Consider the following 19,079-nt stretch of genomic DNA (forward strand, 5'->3'; position numbering starts at 1 on the left):
AGTTTTAGGTGATACTGACCTTGGTGGTGAGCTTGTCCTTTGGGGTAATCTTCACCTATCTTGGCTTTGGAGGTGATCTTAATATTTATGTCTCCCCAAACATCTGGTGGCGAGGAGACATGTTTCAATGTCACAACTTTTGTCTGCTGCACGACTGAAACTTCTCCCTGAATATTATTTTAACTGTGAACTGTGAATCCTAGTTATGCAAGTCAAAGTATAAATTAAAAATTATCAGATGTCATAGATAAACATGCATGTATATATGTATTGATTTTGCATGATATCTGACAAGTATGAACTAAAAGTACCCTGGATATTTACATCCTGCCACCATGTGGGCAATGACATTCTTTCTTTAGTCACAGAAAACTATGACAAATATTTCCAGCTTTAATCGTTATTACTACGAGACCTGTTCATTCTGCTTGATGCAAATCGGTGTTATATTCATAGAAGCATCTTTACAGCTTTTGCTGTTTTGGTCTAACTTTTACTACAATTTTGATCTACTTTTCATGCTTAGTTTAAATCACAAGGTTCACTTTTCCTGTTCTGTGGTTTTCCATCTTTAAAAAAATTGCAATCAAATATTGACTGCATGTTTTGTATTTTGCTCAGTCAGAAAAGTAACTGAATCCTAGTGAGCATAAAAAATCTTAGTCTTCTTTCAAGATATGCAACATAATTGTTTAAACAAGGTCAAGCAAATTTGAATTCCATGTACATTTTATTGAATGCAGTATTTTTGAGAATTATGTCTTTATGAGTAACGTCACTTACTAGTATATGATTTTTTTCTCTATATCAAATGCCGACTTTGCATACATAGCTCTGTGTTCAATGCGCAAGTTACATGATCAGAATTGTGGCTCAATTTGTCTACCATCAAAGTTATTTCTTTAACATTAAACTTATTATAAATTCAAGCTATTCATTGCATTTATCTTCGTCAAATAAAAGAAATCTGGCCAAAACAGCTCCTAGGGCCTGAAATAAAATAAGAGTGAATAGAAAATTGCATCAAATCTATGACCACATCCTGTAGATTCTTGTAACAACAATACAATTTGTCTTTAAGATGGCGTGACTTTGACCTTTTCTCACTGTTATTAAGCTTCATGCCAAACATTATTCAGAAATCCACAAGCACCACAATGAATACAGTTACTGTAATAGATAGTAATTATGACGCCAATACTGCAGGGACTTTGATCTTGATGCCAATTCTGGGGGGGGGGGGGGGGGGGGGGACTTTGATTATGATGCCAATACTTGGGGGACTTTGATCATGATGGAGGGGGTTAATGAAAAAGTAAAAGTCAACATTTTCATATTTTTAGTTCTTTATACATGTATAACAAATGTTTTCAAAATAATTTATACAGAAAACTAAAATCAATTCTGAACAATTTGTTTATAAATACGGTAGCACCTAAGACTAAACTGAAACCATACAAGTAACAAGTGTAACGATTTCTGTAAAAGTTGAGTATTTTATAAATGATATCAACTTTTGATGGCAATATATTGATATCTTTTCAAAACTACAGCGGATTTCAAATTATATAAACTACAAACATATGCAATACATACTACAACCAGCAATGTAAAAGTTCTAGTTCTAAGAAGATTTCAGCAATTATAAATATGAAACGAGTATATAAACTGGTATTGAAAGGTATTTGAGGGGATGAAAATAAAAGTTATTATCACATTTTCCTATGATGTGCTTGAATGTTCAAGCAAATATTTGGACATATCATTCCTATAGCATAAGATCACACGATCATTCCTACAGCATAAGATCACATGGTCATTCCTACAGCCGAAGATCACATGGTCATTCCTACAGCAGAAGATCACATGATCATACCAACTGCACAAGATCATTCTTATAGCATAAGATCACATGATCATTCCTACAGCCTAAGATCACATGATCATACCAAGATCACACGATCATTCCTATAGCATAAGATCACATGATCATTCCTACAGCCTAAGATCACATGATCATACCAAGATCACACGATCATTCCTATAGCATAAGATCACATGATCATTCCTACTGCAATAGATCACATGATCATACCAACTGCACAAGATCACACGATCATTCCTATAGCATAAGATCACATGATCATTCCTACTGCACAAGATCACATTATCATTCCTACTGCACAAGATCACATGATCATTCCATCTGCACAAGATCACATGATCATTCCATCTGCACAAGATCACATGATCATTCCATCTCCACAAGATCACATGATCATTCCTACTGCACAAGATCAATTGAAAAGCATGAGAAGAACCACTTAACAAATAGTTAAGCCTTAGTGAATGAGTATACAAATATGCAAATTGCAATGGTTAACAACTATAAAACATTTTTTTTTTTGTTAATTTATTTTAGCTTGATTGTGAAGAAAGCCGACAGGTTATAAAACTATGCAGAAACCAGTCCTTTTTAAAGCCCTGAGAACGGTCCCTTGGTGACGATGGAACCCACAACCTATTGGGTGAGAGGCAGACACCTTTACCACTAGACCACTCTCACCCTGGTGGGAATCAAACCCACAACCTCTTATATGACTATTACAAAAACAATACCTAGGCCTTATTTTCTTTGAACAATGTACAAGCCAATGTAAAGATATTTTGTTCAGGCCCTAGTTTCTCTAACAATCCTGTATCTACTATAAAGAGATAAAGCTTAGCACTAGTATTTTTTTGTGTGTAATATTCTCATTTTGAAAAGTTTTTGTCTTTTAAGGGTTGGGGTACTTTATGCTGATTACAATAAACTATTTGTTTTTGTTTTTTTTAATATCAAGACTAAGTAAGTAATTTGGCTATATGAAATAAGACACTAATGCTTGCTACATAGAGCCAGTTTTATTGACTAATTGATTTGTTTACCTCTTCAATAAAGTAAACATGATTTGTTTACCTCTTCAATAAAGTAAACAGAGTATAAAGTTTCCCAAACTTTTTAAAACCTAACGATACAGTATGACGTTAAAAGAGACAGGCAGTAGACCATTTTGAACTATCTTGTAATGGCTTTAAGTTGCCTTTAACATGAATGCTTAACAAAAAAGCCACTAGGCAAAAAGCAATGCTCGTCAGTTATTTCATTAAAAAAGGGGCATAATTTGACAAATTATTGAAGCCAAAGTTATGGGCCTTGATACTTAAATGTGTGCATTGTCTCTGGCAACATTTGTACCAACTTAAAGCCAGATGTTTAGTTTTGCATAATGACTGTGCCGAAACCCCTACATGGTGCAAAAACATTAACCCAAACAATGAAAATACCTCACTTTTTTTTCTTCTAAAAACAGACGAATTAAAAATAAATATATTGACTAACAATGTTAAAATAACTACAGTTTATAAATTAAATACAACATGGTAATGACAATGTTGATTGTTCTTATCTAGTAACACTACGAGATTAAAATATGTAAACATCAACAGCCAATAGTATAAAACTGGTTAAGTCTTTAGATTGGCTAAAGTTGGCCAAAGGGTTTATTGATTGGTCAATATTTATCCAAAAATAAATATTAACCAATGAAATCATTTAAATGTGCAAACTAGCCTAAAGATAACCTGTGGAATCTTATCCAAGTTTATACAATTGACTGTTGAACTATAACTATCTTTATATATATAACCTTTTTCAATGTATTGCACAATTTGGTATAATTCACTAACATTTACATACATATAACAACAAAATCAACAAGACATTTAAATACTTCAATAAATTTGCAGTATGAAATTTTGCACAGCATATATATTTTCTGGATTTTAGCACTACTTGGATAATAAACAAAAAGCTACTACAATAATATCAATACCTAGGGTTCTAACAAGGTTTTTTAAAGGGCAGGGTGCTGCAGAAAAGGGACAGGGTGCTGCAGATAAGGGACAGGGTGCTACTGAAAAGGGACAGGGTGCTGCAGATAAGGGACAGGGTGCTGCAGATAAGGGACAGGGTGCTGCAGAAAAGGGACAGGGTGCTGCAGAAAAGGGACAGGGTGCTGCAGATAAGGGACAGGGTGCTGCAGAAAAGGGACAGGGTACTAAGTGAGAAAACGGCACATTAAAAACAGGCTGGGAAAAACTTCCACATTATAAATTGACAGAAAGTGTTCGATGTTGTGTTCAATTGATAGAAATAATATTAGGTTTCAACTCCCAGATATGTTAAATTTGTGTGTATTTAAAGAACGGTTCAACCCGCAAAGGACAGAGTGCAGCAACCTTCCTGAACTCTTTACCTAAAACTCTATGATACTTTAACATTTGGTTATCTTCATTAACCATGGATATTTACATTTTGACTAGAATATACTATCATGTATACTTTGTGGATTAAACAATCCAAAACTTGTGCTAGTATTTGATGAAAGACAAATACCGACCAGCAGTTTAATGACATGATGACATGTGTGCATCAATAATACAAGTAAAATGAACACAAATGAAAAAAACAGGCAGTATGATGAGACTATATGCTGCAGAGGCCAATACTTTTAGACCATTGAAACATAACATGACCAGTTTATCAAAAATTTGGAAAGTTTGTTAAAAGTCAGAAATGCTTGACTGAGCACAAATAAATATATTCTTGTAAATACCACATTACTCATTTACATTGTCCATATGTAACAATAATATAATTTCATTTTTTATTAAATAGTGGTCGAAATAGTACAAGCCTTTAAGAGGTCAAGGCCACCTAAACGGTAAAAAAAACCCACTTTTTTTTTGTTCTGTTATATCTTGCGAGTTAAAATCCTGAAATTATATGAACAAAGAGTATTCATACTAATTAAAACACAATGTATTTTGATGGCAGCAGGAAAATCATATTTTGAAGACTTAAAAACAAGGGTAATCAATCCACATGAATTTAAAATGAAGGTGAAACACTTTTTACATGGAGCAATCAGTATGGGCTTGTATGATGAGGAACTGACAGCACCATTTCTTATAAAATTGCACAACAACCTCTGTAAATACTCAAATATATTAACAACCATCATCTTAAAATAATGAATTTATGAAAAAAGCCAAACTAATATATTGTTTGTTTCCGATTTCACTGTCAAAAATAGAAGGCTTGAAAGGTCGTGATTTGTTTCATGGTTAGGTAACGCAGTGTCTGAATACCAATTTCATTCTTGAGCCATCGCCATTTTGTTTGAGTCTTTGTTAACTTCAAAGAAATATATAATCTATAATAACATGTATTTACAACACAAGTAATTGCTGACTAGATAAGACCATAACAACATAAATTTAACGGTCAGAAAAAATAAAATTGATGGCAATAACAAGGGTTGGGTAAAAAAATTTAAGGTCTGTCAGGAAACCAGAAACAAACAATCATTTTTGTAACATCTAAAGATATGTTATACAATCATTGTTCTTCATCGGTTAAGACTCCTAACAGGGTCAGTGTCCCACATGCGGTACAATAAATTACAATAACTTATCGTGAATTGTGAGTGTGAATTGATATCAAGTAAACAGTCATTTAACATACCCAAAAATAACTAAAAGCATGATTATGAAGTTGATATAGCCTTGAATACATGAATATTGTATTGTAGCATAGTTTTTATCTGAACACTTATAATGGCCTATTAAATATAGACACTGTAATTTCAACACAAAAGCATGAAAAGCTGAAACTCATTTATCAAACTCAAGAACATAAAATAAAAGTTAATGACTAAAAAATCCTTTCCTTTTTGTCTATTAAATAAACAAAACAATAGGATAATATTGAGCACTAATAAAAGTTTAAAATACTCAGCAACACATTAAAACACAAAATCTTCCCAACAAGAACACAAGAAAGCTGTTAACGCTGTTTATAATCCGCAAGAGCACAACACTTTATCACAACGTCAACTTGAGCCGTCGTCTGCCACGTTTTTTACTCTGTGTGAGAGCTTCTTGCTCCTTTTTAGTTCGCAAAACAAACTTATAATCTCCATTATTGTTCATGGCATAAAACACATTTACTTTTTCTGGGATCGACAACTCTGAAATGATCAAACAATATAAATACAGAGAGAGAAAACAAGAGCTGCACACTTGGATTCCAGTACTTATTCTCAAGGAATCATAATTATTTTGCCAGCCAGGAAACTACACATACAACACTGATGTCAAAGGCACCAACTACAGTCATTTAAGCCTTTGAGTCCTCTTGCCACATTTTACAATGCATGGTTTTGGATAAAAAGTTCAGCTTGTTATTCAAACTATCTTGAAATTTATTATCTTCGTAACGATATCTGTGCAAACTATGGTTTAACAACGGTATCTGCAAGAGGACTATTACATCTTATACCCGCAGACACTGCCCTTATAAACACTAGTAATATTATCAAGCCACGTGTACCCACTTACCGCTGTCAGGTAGCACTTGCAGCAGGCAGAAGTCTTTCTCCTTCCCCCGGATATCGTATTTGTCCAACACTCGCTGTATGACTGTGTGGGTGTGGTCAGTGTTGTACAGCTGCAATATGTGATCAACAATTGTGTTTTATGCTTAAAAGAGTGCTACACCCTTAATAGATTGCTATTTATTATCACTTAGAGAAACCAATTTCTTCCCATCACCAAAATCCCCGAAAATGTAATATCTTCAATACAATATACGAAATACAAAAAAATCTTTATTTAAAGTCGGGCTTATGATAACAAGAAACATTAGCTCAATGAGCTATTTCCGACATGAATCAATACACTTACACATAAAAATAGGAACCCGTTCATATGTGATAAAAATATAGTTTTGTGCGAACTATGAAATTAACTATAAAAACATATGTCACTTGTTGATTTTGATAAATTAGAGGTTTTTACTCGATCTACTATCAACTGTGTTTTATATGCTATAATTTACCATGATGCTTTTGTAGACATGAGATTTTGGGGTGGGGCTAGCCTCTATGGAGACCTTGATGACACAGGCATCGGGGGACTTGAAGGGAGTCGAGTTATCACTGTCACAAGACTGGAGAGACGAGGTAGAGGAGGAGTGTGACATCTGCAAACAAAGAGATTTATTTAAGTTTAACAGGATTTTCTATTGTGATCAGCCACAAGTAGACATGAATCCTGCCAGAGTTCGTATCATGGGCAAAAATAAATACAGTTGTCCATTTTGGGAGGCAATGTGAAGGTACTTTGGTGGGGCTCAAACCCACAGCACCATGTGCAAGAGGCAGACAACTGCATCACGTCATCCTTTCTTACTACATGAGTGTGATTAATCCACAGCTCACCCCATAACTCATAAAACATACACGCAAAATTGTTTATACAAATCATAAGGGTTATAATTTCTCCAATATCCCAAAAGGGACAGACAAAGCCATCAATTTTAGTCCTCTTATAAACAAAATTTTCCTACAATCAAGGAAACAAAGTAACTTTAATGATAGTAGAGATTTTTACACATCCATGTTAACACCTCTTTCATATCATAAGTCTTGAGCTTTTTAAATTTAAATACCACAAATATCAAGATTAAATCATAAAAGAAAATAACACAAGTGACATGTTACCGCTGTGTTAGGTGAGACAGGTGAGTCAAGGTTAGAGCTGCTAGTGTTGCTAGCTTTGTCGTCGTAGATCACACCACCACACATGAACACCGAGAAGCGGTTCTGATCAGCCTTCCCAGGACGAACACCTGACCTGGATAAAGACAAATGTTCTTGAATTATTCATAAATAACAAACAGTTATCATATTTCTTCAATTCTTTTCATGATGCCGCCGCCAGCGATGACAGACACCAAGGCTATAAAGGTATCTGGGCTTTTTTTTTCTTGAAAAGCAGATGAGCTTAAAATGAATGCAATATCTACTGCAGAATCCACATTATTTATGACCAACTTTGAAATACATGTATTTTATTAAAAGCAACAAAAGACATAAATGTTCTCTACCCTGTGGTTTGTTTTCGTTTTGTTTTTGTTCCAATATCTGTAGGCAACTCTATGGCACAGGACAGCTCATAGCTGGAATGAAAATACAGCGAGTGAATGCATGTTATCAACAACTTATGTCAATTTTTCATGGTCCACATGTTAAGTTCATCATCAGCCATAATATCACTTCTTACTTTTTTGGTAAAGGGTTAGGATCCTTTCATTTTTGTAAATATAAACTCCAAATGTAAATACAGTTCCGATAAATTTAAATAAAAAAATGCACAAGTCCTATCATTAGTATTAGGCTTCTGAACAATTTTTCCAAAGTCCATATGGAAAAGGTGTTTGTTTTCTTTTAACTTTAAAGTGTTGTATCTCACACTGATTTCACAAAATCTGGATATAAAGTTTGATACTGTATGATATTTCAAGTTGTTTAAATTTGTATTAAAATACTAATAAATAAACATGAAATGGCATCATTGTGTACTGTCAATAATGTAAAGGAGTGAAAAACTTCACAAAATAAGGCTGTTAATTTTACAACTTTGTATCATTCTTGAAAGGTTATTGTCCACGAAACACCATCAGAGAAAATTCTTTACATAAATATTACATGTTTTACATTAACGCTTTGCCATTTTCATGATCCAATCAAAAACCATACATGAAAACAAACATAGTGGCTACGGAGTTTGACATTTTTCTAACAAGTCCAATCTATCGAATTCAGGAACTTTTTTTAAATTACCTGATTATTCTTGTATTTTTTGGCCTGAGTCCTATCTTTGATCACATCTTGTACATGGTATAGAGTAAGTGACATATGAAACACTTAAGTCATTAAGTAGCTTCCATATAGCATGAACTACAAGTATGGCAGTGTTTACATCTAGAGTCTGTAAACTGGTTGGTTAACCTAATTCAATCTTCTACACTGCAGCCTGAGACAAGTCATGGCTTACAACTTAAAATATCTGGTACTGCATTAAAAATAACAGAATTTCTTTTTAATGAAAATTCACTACTGTGAAATCATTAATGTTCGTGGGCATGAAATTTCGTGGTTTGCCGAAAAAAAACAATTTCGTGGGTACTTAAATTCGTGGATTTTCATTTTTGAAAAAAATAATCGAAGATGCGATCGTCCTAGATCGTCTGCATAATATCCACGCGCTGGCCCGTGATTTCCGTCTTCTACGTCACTCGGTTTATGACACTCGCTAATGTGGTACGACATGCCAATTAGTGCATATACCCATGTCACTTATCGATTAATTGGGAATAAAGGTAATAAAAGAAGATGTACCCTGATCATAAATACAGATAGGGGAAGCCATTTAATGCCAATTAAGAATTTTGCAAACTGTGAAAACACCGAAAAGGTGCGTATATTGTCACGTTCGGTGCTTAGTAACCTTCAATGTACTAGTAATCGATTAATTATTTCATTAAATAAAAAAATCGAGTACAGACACTCATCACGCACATCTTGTAAACTTGGAGATTTTCATTAACAGCACACGTTTAAACACGTGCTTATAACTGTCATTTGCTGCATAAAACACATTTAATTGATTTGGTTCATTATTTGTTAAAGGCAGTTATAATATATTAACAGAATAATGATCGTAAGTTATACAGTGAGACAGGTTTTAACACTGTATACTGCGACCTCTGTAAATAATATACTAGAGTATGTACGTAACAAGGCAATTGAAAAAGTGAATAAAGGGTTTATATTTCGTGGGATCTTGAATTCGTGGATCACCCAACCCACGAAAACCACGAACATTAATGCCCCACGAACATTAATGATTTCACAGTATATCATACCTTTCATTTTCATCATAGACTCGTACAGCATCGAACCACGCCCAGAACTGTTCATTCTCCTTAAACGTGTAGATCTGCGACGCCGACTGTAATAACTTAATCTGGGCGAGAACTTCAAACTCTTTACGACGTTTCTCAAAGTTTATGAGCCCGTCAGTGAGGTCAGAAAGGGCTGTGTCAATCATGGTTAGGTCAGTTAGAAATGTGCCGAGATAGGGGACAGTGCCTTGTACCACACCCTAGAGATAAAAGCAGACATGATAAAAAGTCTTACTTTAATACCTTTATTTGAACATGTAACATGTTTATTTGATTAACATGTAATGATAAATGCTTGTCATTCATGGTGGGGAACATGCCCAGATCAGGGACAGTGCCTTCAATTACTACCTGGAAGATGTTTGATGTTAATGTACATGTATGATTCCTAACAATTATATGTAAAAGCATGTTCTACTCAGTTCAATATTCACAAGTTTACATATACTGAATTTCTGTCATTTAGTAAGGAAGTCAGTATTCATTAAAATAAACTCATCCTTTAGTGTAGGTTATAGAAAAAGAAAGAGCATTCCTTTTAAACATAGAATCATAGGCTCCATGCTTTTATAGGGAAGAGAAAAGTGTTTGTGTGATTTTTTTATCCATAGATAATTATATAATTACTAGCTACAAATAAAATGAATGTTTTGCATGCAAAATCAACTCAACTATGTTTGAAGTGACAAATACAACTATTCCTTTGGATAAAATGATATTCAGAACAAAGAAATATGAATCAAAAAAAGTGATGGTACAATACAATCATTTATAAGATGACCCCATTGCACTTACATTATCAATCCATGATTGTCGTTTCATCTGGTTTCGGCGCCGCAATGTTTTGTTTGACGAGTCAACATCAGGGAATTTGGCCGTGGCCTCCTGGAATCACACAGCATATGATGACTATCACACAGCACAGAAGCACTATCATCATATTTTATGTGTAGTATTAAATCAACAATCTAAGTTAAGAATTTATGATAGAAACTGTTAAAGCAATATTGATAGTATAACAAACACAATATCTTGCCAATCAAAGACAGTTATGTAAGATGATTGCAAAATGAGATATGATTCCTGCAATTAAATACCAATAAGCACTCATTTCACTTTCAATCTTATTCCCAATATCTAAGATCCCAGGATCTACTGAACATTCTCTTTCAAGGGATGTAAACAAATCTAAAATAAACAGCACAGAGAACTGATGATCTAAGAAAATATAAAAATCTGCATTTTTATGAATGGGGAAAGTATTACCCTCATAAAGAGGTTACGAGAGGCCAGCTGGTTGCTCTAATTTTAATGAATGGGGAAAGTATTACCTTCATAAGGAGGTTTCGAGAGGCCAGCTGGTTGCTCTAATTTTAATGAATGGGGAAAGTATTACCTTCATAAGGAGGTTACGAGAGGCCAGCTGGTTGCTCTAATTTTAATGAATGGGGAAAGTATTACCTTCATAAGGAGGTTTCGAGAGGCCAGCTGGTTGCTCTAATTTTAATGAATGGGGAAAGTATTACCTTCATAAGGAGGTTTCGAGATGCCAGCTGGTTGCTCTAATTTTAATAAATGGGGAAAGTATTACCTTCATAAGGAGGTTACGAGAGGCCAGCTGGTTGCTCTAATTTTAATGAATGGGGAAAGTATTACCTTCATAAGGAGGTTTCGAGAGGCCAGCTGGTTGCTCTAATTTTAATGAATGGGGAAAGTATTACCTTCATAAGGAGGTTACAAGAGGCCAGCTGGTTGCTCTAATTTTAATGAATGGGGAAAGTATTACCTTCATAAAGAGGTTTCGAGAGGCCAGCTGGTTGCTCTAATTTTAATGAATGGGGAAAGTATTACCTTCATAAGGAGGTTACGAGAGGCCAGCTGGTTGCTCTAATTTTAATGAATGGGGAAAGTATTACCTTCATAAGGAGGTTACGAGAGGCCAGCTGGTTGCTCTAATTTTAATGAATGGGGAAAGTATTACCTTCATAAGGAGGTTACGAGAGGCCAGCTGGTTGCTCTAATTTTAATGAATGGGGAAAGTATTACCTTCATAAGGAGGTTACAAGAGGCCAGCTGGTTGCTCTAATTTTAATGAATGGGGAAAGTATTACCTTCATAAAGAGGTTTCGAGAGGCCAGCTGGTTGCTCTAATTTTAATGAATGGGGAAAGTATTACCTTCATAAAGAGGTTTCGAGAGGCCAGCTGGTTGTTCTCATTTGAATTAACAGAGAAAGTATTACCTTCATAAGGAGATTTCGAGAGGCCAGCTGGTTGTTCTCATTCGAAAAAATCTTCGACAGCTCCTCAAACTCTGCAATACTCTCCCTGGAACACAGGTGGCATAATTGGGCTAGTACTTTTACAAGTAATAGGGTAAACATACAGTTCAGTCAAACTCAAAACGCTGCCATACTCTCCATTGAATACAGGTTTCATGGTCATGTTAAGCACTTGAACATTAAAAAATCTTCATAAACAACTCCCGAAAACAGTTGAAATGCACTTCTATGCAATTATCTCTCTTATTGAGGCTCATTGAAAGGTAGTTTGTAAATTCTAAAATTTCAACAAACAATACTTTACAGTGTATTTGCTACTAGTTGATCCAAGAACCAAAGCCTAGAAATGTGCAATTAGCACAAAATCCTACATGTACCTGAAAAACCATAATCAATCATCAGTGTACAAGGATTGGGCCATACATTATATGTGTACCATTCTTACAAACAAGGTCCCTTTACAGATTTTACAACACATAATTATTTCATTCAGTGAATAAAAATTTGACTCATGATCTTTTTCTTGCTTTTCACAAGACTAGTGAGCTCAGTGCAAGATGGTTGTAACTCAATATGGAAATAGAGGGTGTTACAACAGTCTAGTACCAAGCTCTCAAAGTGCTCCAGATCAGCTTGATCAACTTACAGACAAGTAATCACATTCCAAGGTACAACAATGTATAAATCTCAAGAAGGTCACTTGAGTTAAACAAGAAGAGTACATACTTGGGCAAGAGTCCCCAGGCCTTCCTCAGTCTGTACACAGAGTTGGCCTGCAGGCCTGAGATTATTGCCTTGAGGGACGAAAAGTTCTTCAAGTGACGCATTTCCTGCAAGATGACAACATTGATCATCTATGTAACTCAATAAGTGATTTAAACCTTTGCAAAGTTATCAATTAATTCAATTCTACCAGTGCAGCACTTTCAGCCCCCAAAATTAACCCTGAGTAGTAACAATCAGATCTGGACCCCATTTGTTTACCAGAGATCCAATCTTTCTCAACCTTCAGGGGCCAAGGACACCCAGCTGAACATCCCTAGGGGAAATCTGTACTACCGGGGGTACTATTGCTAAATGCTTATCATTTAGTACTGTCTACAGAAAAAGTCACTTATTAAAGAACAATCCAAAAAAAGGTTAATCTTATATGGTAGCTTTGGATTTTTTAATTCTTGAGTGTTTTCATGAAGAATTACTCATTAATTTGCTAACCATGAGAGTACATTATAAAAAAAGTCATGTTTGTAGAGAATTATCACTAGACTCTAGATTCAGATATCTTTTGAAAATAATGAATTCTTACAGGAAGTTCATTCATACTTAATTACACACATTATATAGTGCAACTCACCTGAGCAATTTCGATCCACTTCTGGAGTATTTTCATGCGGTGGGTGGTCTTGAGGTCTGGGTTCTTAAGTATGGTGGCTATCACCCTTAGGGAGACACGGTTAAACTGGTCAATAGTAGCCAGCACGCTACCCGCTACAGTGTTACCCTTGCCGACTTTACGAGCTCGCCGGGCCCAGACGGCACCCAGACAATGGTGAGGAACCACTCTCTTGAACAGCTCCTAGTGTGATGAAAATAGAAAGATAAAGCACATGAATTTCTGTACTGTTATAATGTGCTGTAACAGGTGGAGCATATAAAGGAGCAAAACAGACCAGATAGATATTAAGGTCATTAAATAAAATACAAGAATGGCTTACTTAAGTCTTGTTTTTATACCAATGAACACAAGACAAGTTTCTTTGATTAAACCAGTAATGGTCCTATATTTTGTTGGGAACCAAATGGACCTCCAACGGAACCCAAAGCTCCTCCTTCAAGTTCACTTGATGGTTTCCTACAATACTTGCAATAGGGTTTTACTTACAGCGTCCCTGTATGTGAGTTGCTCAGCCACAGTCTGGTTGGGAATATCACAGAAGGACAGAGGCTTATGGTACTCTGCAGCTATCATGTGATCCACTTCGTCCACCAGATTGAAGTGGAACTCTATCCTCCCTTCTGAATATAATGCAAGGAAAATATGGCTCATTTCAAAAGAGTTTCTCATAAATCATTTTTTTACAGTCGCAGATGAAAAGGGCAATATTTTATATCATTCCCATGAAATATTGAAGCTTTCTTGTGAAAAATACAATAAAGGGTGTTATTTCAAATACGGTAGCAAACAGCTATTTGGTATATATGTTAATATAAAATCAATCCCATTTATATGATGAAGACTGACCAAATTAAATTGAAGCCAAAAGCCTACCAGATTTACTGAGATCCTCTTTCTTAAACCGTTCCATCTTGTGTTTGACGCGTATGGCCATGTCTGAGTCCGGAAGATGATCGAACGCGAAACTTTCGAGAGTCCTGAGGCTCGGGTAGGTTGGGGGTTCGCGAAAATCCTCAGGGTATGTATCGATCCAGACCGAGAGCACTGATTTTATTGTTCTGAAATACAATTAAAACTGGTTATAAGAAACTACATGTAGTTACTGGCTAGGTAGCGTGCCAGAGGGTCGGATTTTTCCATCCTACATTCCCTAATGATATGGGGGTCAATAGGTCAAAGGTCAAGGTCATAGGGGGGTTTCCGCCTTTCCACCCAGAAATTTAATTTTGATGACTTGAGCTAGATAGAATTTGTCTTTCTTACATTCTTCATGTGTTTTTTGTCACATAATAATCTTCCAGCCCACATGAGGTTGATCCATGCGCAAATTCTTGCAAATTGCTTATATGATAGTGCATAATTTAAAATCTGACATTCAAAGAAACAGATGTAGTTCAAGCAGCAAATCCAAATCATCATTGTTTTGAAAAATCTGAATCACAAATTATTAAAACTTGCTGTTTTAAGAAATATTTGACATCAACTGTGATTTCAAACTACTCTGGTTATAACATCAGCAAACAATGATGACACACGTAATGGTAAACTGTACCCAAACCATGTATTTAACATCATTTTTTATGTCATTTGCTATCCTAAGGAATGCAAGATAAAGTTTAAATGTGGTCAATCTACTAACCATGACCCATGTACGTACAAAGCAGGAAAACTACTCTAAACGCAGATGACAACGCTGGACCTATTAACTGAAAAAAGGTCTTTTACATTTTTTTCGGCAAATTGGCATGTTTTCTGCTTCCATGAAAACACTAATATATTTCAAATAACCTTATTGAAAGTCAAAATGTATTAAATCAATGAAAGCCTCCGTGTATTTCCTGGCGTACCTGAGCTGTACATCTTGCAGTTCATTCTTCACCTCTTTATTCGTCTTTACGGCCCTGTATCGGTCCAACAGGAGCGCTAGGACCTCCTCTGTGCTGCTGAACGTGCGATACGTGGCCAGGAACACGTTCATGTATGAGGAGTCCATCTCTCCACGGATGTACAGGTACTCAACCAGCTTCTCGAGAGTGCCTGCCTTTATCACGCGGAACTTCTGCGTCTCCCACATCAGGTGCGAAAACTCATTGGTGCTCTTGTTCTCATTCTGAAACGATAGAAATAAAACTAGAGCGCTTATATCATAAATATACATGCATATCACCATCATGACATTAATCTTTATATATTTTTTATACTTAAACAGAGTAATAACTTTTGACATCATGTTGTAATAAATGACCCCATCCTTTATGTAGTAAAGGTCACAATAACCTTAGACCTACTGACCTAAAATTGATAGGGGTCATCTACTGACCATGACTTATGTGTATACAAAGGATGAAGCCGGAAAAAATAATACCTCTATGTCGGCCATGCATCACTGGCAAGCACAAAAATGTAAACAAATTGGTGAAGACTTGAACAGTCTACTGCATGATATCAGCATTAAATGATTTTAATTCCTATCTTCCGATGAAATGGTCTTACTTAAAATAATTTTATTCAGGGCTGGTTTTCTATTATTAGGGAATGGGACAAGGTCTTCAAAAGGGGAATTTTGTTGTAAAAGGGATTTTTTAATAAACACCTTTATAATAGAGAATCACAAACAAACTGATGGATTCAACAAGTGACAGCATATTGCAGAAGAAAATGCCTCTATCTTAGCTATTTTTTTGTCTGATTTTGGTCACCGTTTTATTCATGTTAGGTACAGCCTGAAGTGTAATTCTAACATAAAAAATGGTGAAAATAGAACTTTAAAGGTAAGCTATAGGGTTGAATTTCTGGCCCAAAAACATCAGAGAAAAAGCACTGTTATGCCATGAGTGCCTCTGCTATACTCAATAAATATTAAAAAAAAATCAGAGGCATATCAGTGCTGCCACACCTTTATGTGAGAATAACAACTTGTGTGCAACATAGCAATATCAAATTTATTTCTCATCAATTGTGCTGAAGGCATTTTAAATGCATTAACATCTGCTATGAAACATTAAAACAGTTATAAATCATCATAATCTTCAATTCTATGCAGACTCTAAAACTGGGCTTAAATTAACTACCAGCAATAATTGATGAGATTGATATAATGTTGTTTGTGTGTTACTTTTAATAAATATTAAATAATTAAGCTATTCAGCCCTATTTCTTGATCCCATCCACTACACTAAACACACCCTTACCCTAATGTACATTCCATACCTCTAAACAGGATATGATAGGCAACCGGTTTCATGAAGACATTGTAAATGGGTTCTCAAAACACCTCCATCCAACCACCATTGCTTTCATAACATATCCTCGCACCAAGAACTTATCTGCACACCACCACATTGTCCCTTATTCTTAAGCCAACCCTAGTCCATTATGTACATCTGACCAGGTGACTCGCTTCAGGAATATACTGTATATTGCCCCTCAATCTCTGTACCCTAGCAGACCCCCCCCCCCCCCCCTTATCCAAACTCCTCATAACCGCCCACCCCCATCCTTTTTATATCCTTACCTTAAGCCCTTTGCACCATTATTGTAGATGGCCACCTCTAATTACAAACCTCAGAGTGGAAATGGATGTTGACCACTTTGAAACTTTGTAGATAGGATCTTCCTCTCTCTCTCTTTCCCACACAATAAATCCCCACTCCACACAATTGTATCCCATTATACTTTTTCTTAAACTAATATCGCGAAAGCCTTATCACATACCTCAGAGAGGGTATGGTAGGTGACCCGCTTAAGGAAGACATTGTAGATGGCACCTTCATCCCTCTCCTCCCGCCAGAAACGTGTCACGTCATCCTGAAATGCAGAAAAAAATACTTTAAAAGAGCACAGAGGAATATGATGATAAGATGTGGACATTGGTGATGTGTATTAGTATTGAGTTCTCACCCTTAAAAGAAGGTCTAAATGTTGAAATAACATGTAGGACAAGCTCGCATGGATGGAACTAGTGAAAGTAACATCCTAATCCTGAACCCTCCCAGACTTACAGAATTTTTGATTGTATGTAATGTGACTAGTTACAACTACTTTTTGAAACATTATCACATAGAGTATTTGGACTTGTTTTTCAAATTAAGGCCACACCAAATTGATATTTCGTTCCGCGGATTTACCGCTCCTATTTTTTTGAAAATGTAAAAAAATTTTTTTATTTTTTATGTGCGCCCGCACCTCCATTTTGATCGCCAAGTAGATTTTTTTCAGGTAATGATTTATTTAAAGGCTAAAAATAATCAAGTATAATTTTTCTACGCTAGTTTTCGTGTTTTTGTAAAGGGTAGTTACCGATGCGTAGTGTTTTTATACTGTATATCGATCGGTTTAGCATGGGTTTCAATAAATTTAATCAAAATGGCAGCTTCCGGTATAAACAATGTGGCTCAAAGTTTGGAAATTAAATCTTATTTTTTACAATAAATATGTTTTAAGCATGCTTGAAGTCATTGTTGATCGTCTCATGCACTAAAGGATCATTATTTAAAGCAATCATTATGCAATAAAGCATGTGTATCTAAGACTGGTAGCAATTATATTGCGTAATTAGTGACTCGTTTTGAATGGAAAACGGACAGGTCAACTTAACTGGAACATGAGTCATTGTTTGGTCCAAATTGATGTATCAAGCTCATTTTTGATCAAATTCTGACAAAACAACAGTTATGAACAAATATCTTTTCACAAATAGCGATATGAACACTGGTCTGGATATACCTCAACATAAGTAAGCGGCTAAGTTTATCACCTTATATTTTGTTTTTATTTGCAGCATAATCCGGGATTGTAATATACTTGTCAATTGTAACCACTGCCCCGCCCACCCCTCGCCCTTGTTCCAGGGGTATACCGGGGACAACAGAGGCAATGGGCTGTGTTTTTACCTTTCAGGTGGCCCCGCAGTGCCTAGTGAAAGTGGTTTTGTCTTCATATTGAAGATAGACAGGAGTGGGCCTCACATAGGTATGCAGTCTGGTATTTTACCCGGGTTTTGAGAGACCGGAAGTCAAAGTCCCCGCTATTCCGGACTTGGGGGGGGGGGGGGGGGCATATACAATTGGAATTGGCTGGTGCATAAAAACATCTCAATAACCCAAAAAAGTACTCTGAAAAATACCCTTGTTCTTTTTGTTTTAATAAGCACATGTCATTGCATTTCCTGTGATAATAAAAACAAAATTTAGTCTATGTTATATGGAGTCTGATGTTTGATGATGCCTGTGTAAGTGATCATTTTTTACAAATCCCAAATCAATCCTAAGTTATGTCTAAATACAGTTGCATATGATGTTAAACTGATTCAGGTAGATTTATATAAGTTGTTTCAAACTTTTTACTAAAAGCAGGGTTATTTATTATTATGAATGATCGTCATATTAAAGTACGTTTTAATTATATAAGACATTAGATTTATCAATATAATGTTTGTACTAAACACAGATGAATAAATAGTATGTATTCCGACATTTTCCCAATGTCCATTAGAGGTTCAGTTCAAGATGGCATTAAAATGGGTTTAAGGGCAATTATTTTGAACAATCT

The 19,079-nt window shown here is 35.5% G+C and overlaps 1 protein-coding gene across 3 annotated transcripts in view; it reads right to left on the reverse strand.

Moving 5' to 3' along the window:
* Positions 1-1,324: 1,324 nt before the first annotated feature.
* The window catches only part of LOC128224003 (ral guanine nucleotide dissociation stimulator-like 1), a 33,166-nt gene continuing 15,411 nt past the window's right edge, over positions 1,325-19,079 (reverse strand). For 2 of the 3 annotated variants that reach the window (XM_052933578.1, XM_052933579.1), the window contains exons 2-15: positions 17,244-17,336; positions 15,377-15,639; positions 14,403-14,587; positions 14,016-14,149; positions 13,488-13,709; positions 12,860-12,963; positions 12,095-12,179; positions 10,649-10,738; positions 9,815-10,053; positions 7,994-8,065; positions 7,608-7,740; positions 6,944-7,126; positions 6,445-6,553; positions 1,325-6,074 (exon numbers count right to left, since the gene is read on the reverse strand). In XM_052933578.1, coding sequence (XP_052789538.1) covers positions 5,929-6,074; positions 6,445-6,553; positions 6,944-7,126; positions 7,608-7,740; positions 7,994-8,065; positions 9,815-10,053; positions 10,649-10,738; positions 12,095-12,179; positions 12,860-12,963; positions 13,488-13,709; positions 14,016-14,149; positions 14,403-14,587; positions 15,377-15,639; positions 17,244-17,336 — 2,058 coding nt within the window. In that variant the 3' untranslated portion in view covers positions 1,325-5,928. The remainder of the gene's footprint in view (positions 6,075-6,444; positions 6,554-6,943; positions 7,127-7,607; positions 7,741-7,993; positions 8,066-9,814; positions 10,054-10,648; positions 10,739-12,094; positions 12,180-12,859; positions 12,964-13,487; positions 13,710-14,015; positions 14,150-14,402; positions 14,588-15,376; positions 15,640-17,243; positions 17,337-19,079) is intronic. The other variant, XM_052933580.1, reaches the window with a different exon arrangement.

This window comes from Mya arenaria, chromosome 17 (assembly GCF_026914265.1).
Source record: "Mya arenaria isolate MELC-2E11 chromosome 17, ASM2691426v1".
In the NCBI taxonomy this organism is placed as follows: domain Eukaryota; kingdom Metazoa; phylum Mollusca; class Bivalvia; order Myida; family Myidae; genus Mya; species Mya arenaria.